This window comes from Pundamilia nyererei, unplaced genomic scaffold (genome assembly GCF_000239375.1).
Source record: "Pundamilia nyererei isolate P.nyererei 1_Seehausen unplaced genomic scaffold, PunNye1.0 scaffold00029, whole genome shotgun sequence".
Lineage (NCBI taxonomy): Eukaryota > Metazoa > Chordata > Actinopteri > Cichliformes > Cichlidae > Pundamilia > Pundamilia nyererei.
The window spans coordinates 685,249-687,082 of NW_005187430.1; the positions used below are offsets into that span (position 1 = coordinate 685,249).

Here is a 1,834-nt window from a genome sequence, read left to right on the forward strand (position 1 = left end):
TGTGTGTGTGTGTGTGTGTGAAAAAGAAATTAAAGCATCATTTTTATTCAGTCTCAAGCCTGATTTTAAAATAAAATTTTAAGTTATGATGGGGTTTATGGATGTTGTAGCGGTGGCTAAAGTAACGCTCTGTGTTCATATAATACAAAAACAAAGAAATGTGTTTGTGTGTCGGTAGGTACCTCCATTTTTTGATACTTCTCCCAGGCAGTTGTTTGGCACTTTTTGCGCACATCGTTTATGACAATTAAATTTACAGTCTGAGAGAGAAACAAGAAAGAGGAACACAAGGCTTAGGAAGAGGCTTTGACATCAGCTCCACAGTAACTGTTCAAAATCTTAATACAGATGAAGACATGATGCAGTTAAAACTCCAAAACGGCCAGATTACACTATATTGCTAAAAGCATTTCCTCGTATGCCTTTATGAAGTTGAGGGATATCCTATTCTTAATCCATAGGGTTTGATGTTGGCCCAACCTTTGCAACCTTACACCTTGGCTCACAGTCCCCACTCATTTATACTGAAGGTGTTCTATCATGTTGAGGTCAAGACTGTCCATGTCTTTATGTTACTTGATTTGTGCACTGGTTTGCACACCAGTTGTACGCCCTTTCATTTACAACGTCTGATGATGCAGTTCTATATCTCCCTGTTCCAACATAATTGCACTTATGTTGGAACAGGGAGATATAGAACTGCATCATCAGACGTCTTAAATGAAAGGGCGTACAACATGATGTCTATAACCAAGGTTCTAGAAACTGTTAAACAAAGCTCTGGTGACTAGGATGGATTTTCTCCAAAGATCCATCCAGGGTGTACTCTAAGCCAGCGGTCCCCAACCCCGGGCCTCGGACCGGTATCGGTCTGTGAGTCGTTTGGTACCGGGCCGCGAGAGTTGAGGCTCAGGTGTGAAATGTATGGTTTTCAGGGTTTTTATCGGTTTTCAGCGTTATTTTGTTATCGTTTTTATTGTTAACTCGGTTTTCCTGGGTCTTTTCACATGTGTTATGAATAAATCTTCTTTTTTTCATTACCGGTACTAGTTTTATTTTGTTGTATTTATCCGCGACACCTTAAAGGCCGGTCCCTGAAAATATTGTCGGGCATAAACCGGTCCGTGGCGCAAAAAAGGTTGGGGACCGCTGCTCTAAGCTACAAGAGAAAAATAGCACAGGAGCAGACCTACCCAGAGCTGAAACTGAGCAATATTGGAAGAACATCTGGGAAAAAGATGTGTCACACAACACCAATGCTAAGTAACCTCCCAGCAAGAGCCAGTCAACATCACAAAGTGGACAGTGTTGGGGAGTAACGGAATACATGTACCGACGTTACGTATTTAAAATACAAAATAAGAGTAACTGTATTCCGTTACAGTTACCGTTTAAAAAGATGGTATTCAGAATAGTTTGTTGAATTAAAGGGATTACACAGCGGTCTTTTCCTGTTTCATTTGTTAGGCTATGCCCTCTCTATTTCTGGTAATTCCACGCCGGTGGAAACTCAAACAAAACACACAATAAGAGGCTCTAATGCATGTGTGTCAATCTCGCGGCCCATGTTACCTGTACTTGCGCCCGCATAATGATGTGAAGAAATATTTTTAAAAATTACTTTTCAACAAATTATTTATTATGAAGGCAATATGAGCAGAGTGTTACAGGCATAGCCCTAGAGAATGTAGCCTCATGGGCAGTGTAGCCCAGTTGTAAGTAAGCTGTTAAGACTCGACTGTACGCTGTGTTCATGTTTTCCTCCGAAACAATAAGTTCCGTTGGAGCAGCCTTTCAACGCCTCTCTCTGTCTCTCGCTAGCAAAGTTGACCCA

At 41.2% G+C, this 1,834-nt stretch overlaps 1 protein-coding gene across 1 annotated transcript in view; it reads right to left on the reverse strand.

Annotated features, from left to right (window-relative positions):
* prkd1 (protein kinase D1) overlaps positions 1 to 1,834 on the reverse strand; it is a 68,055-nt gene that overhangs the window by 30,911 nt on the left and 35,310 nt on the right. Inside the window, exon 7 of the mRNA XM_005728694.1 lies at positions 183 to 260. Within this exon, the coding sequence (XP_005728751.1) occupies positions 183 to 260 (78 nt within the window). The remainder of the gene's footprint in view (positions 1 to 182; positions 261 to 1,834) is intronic.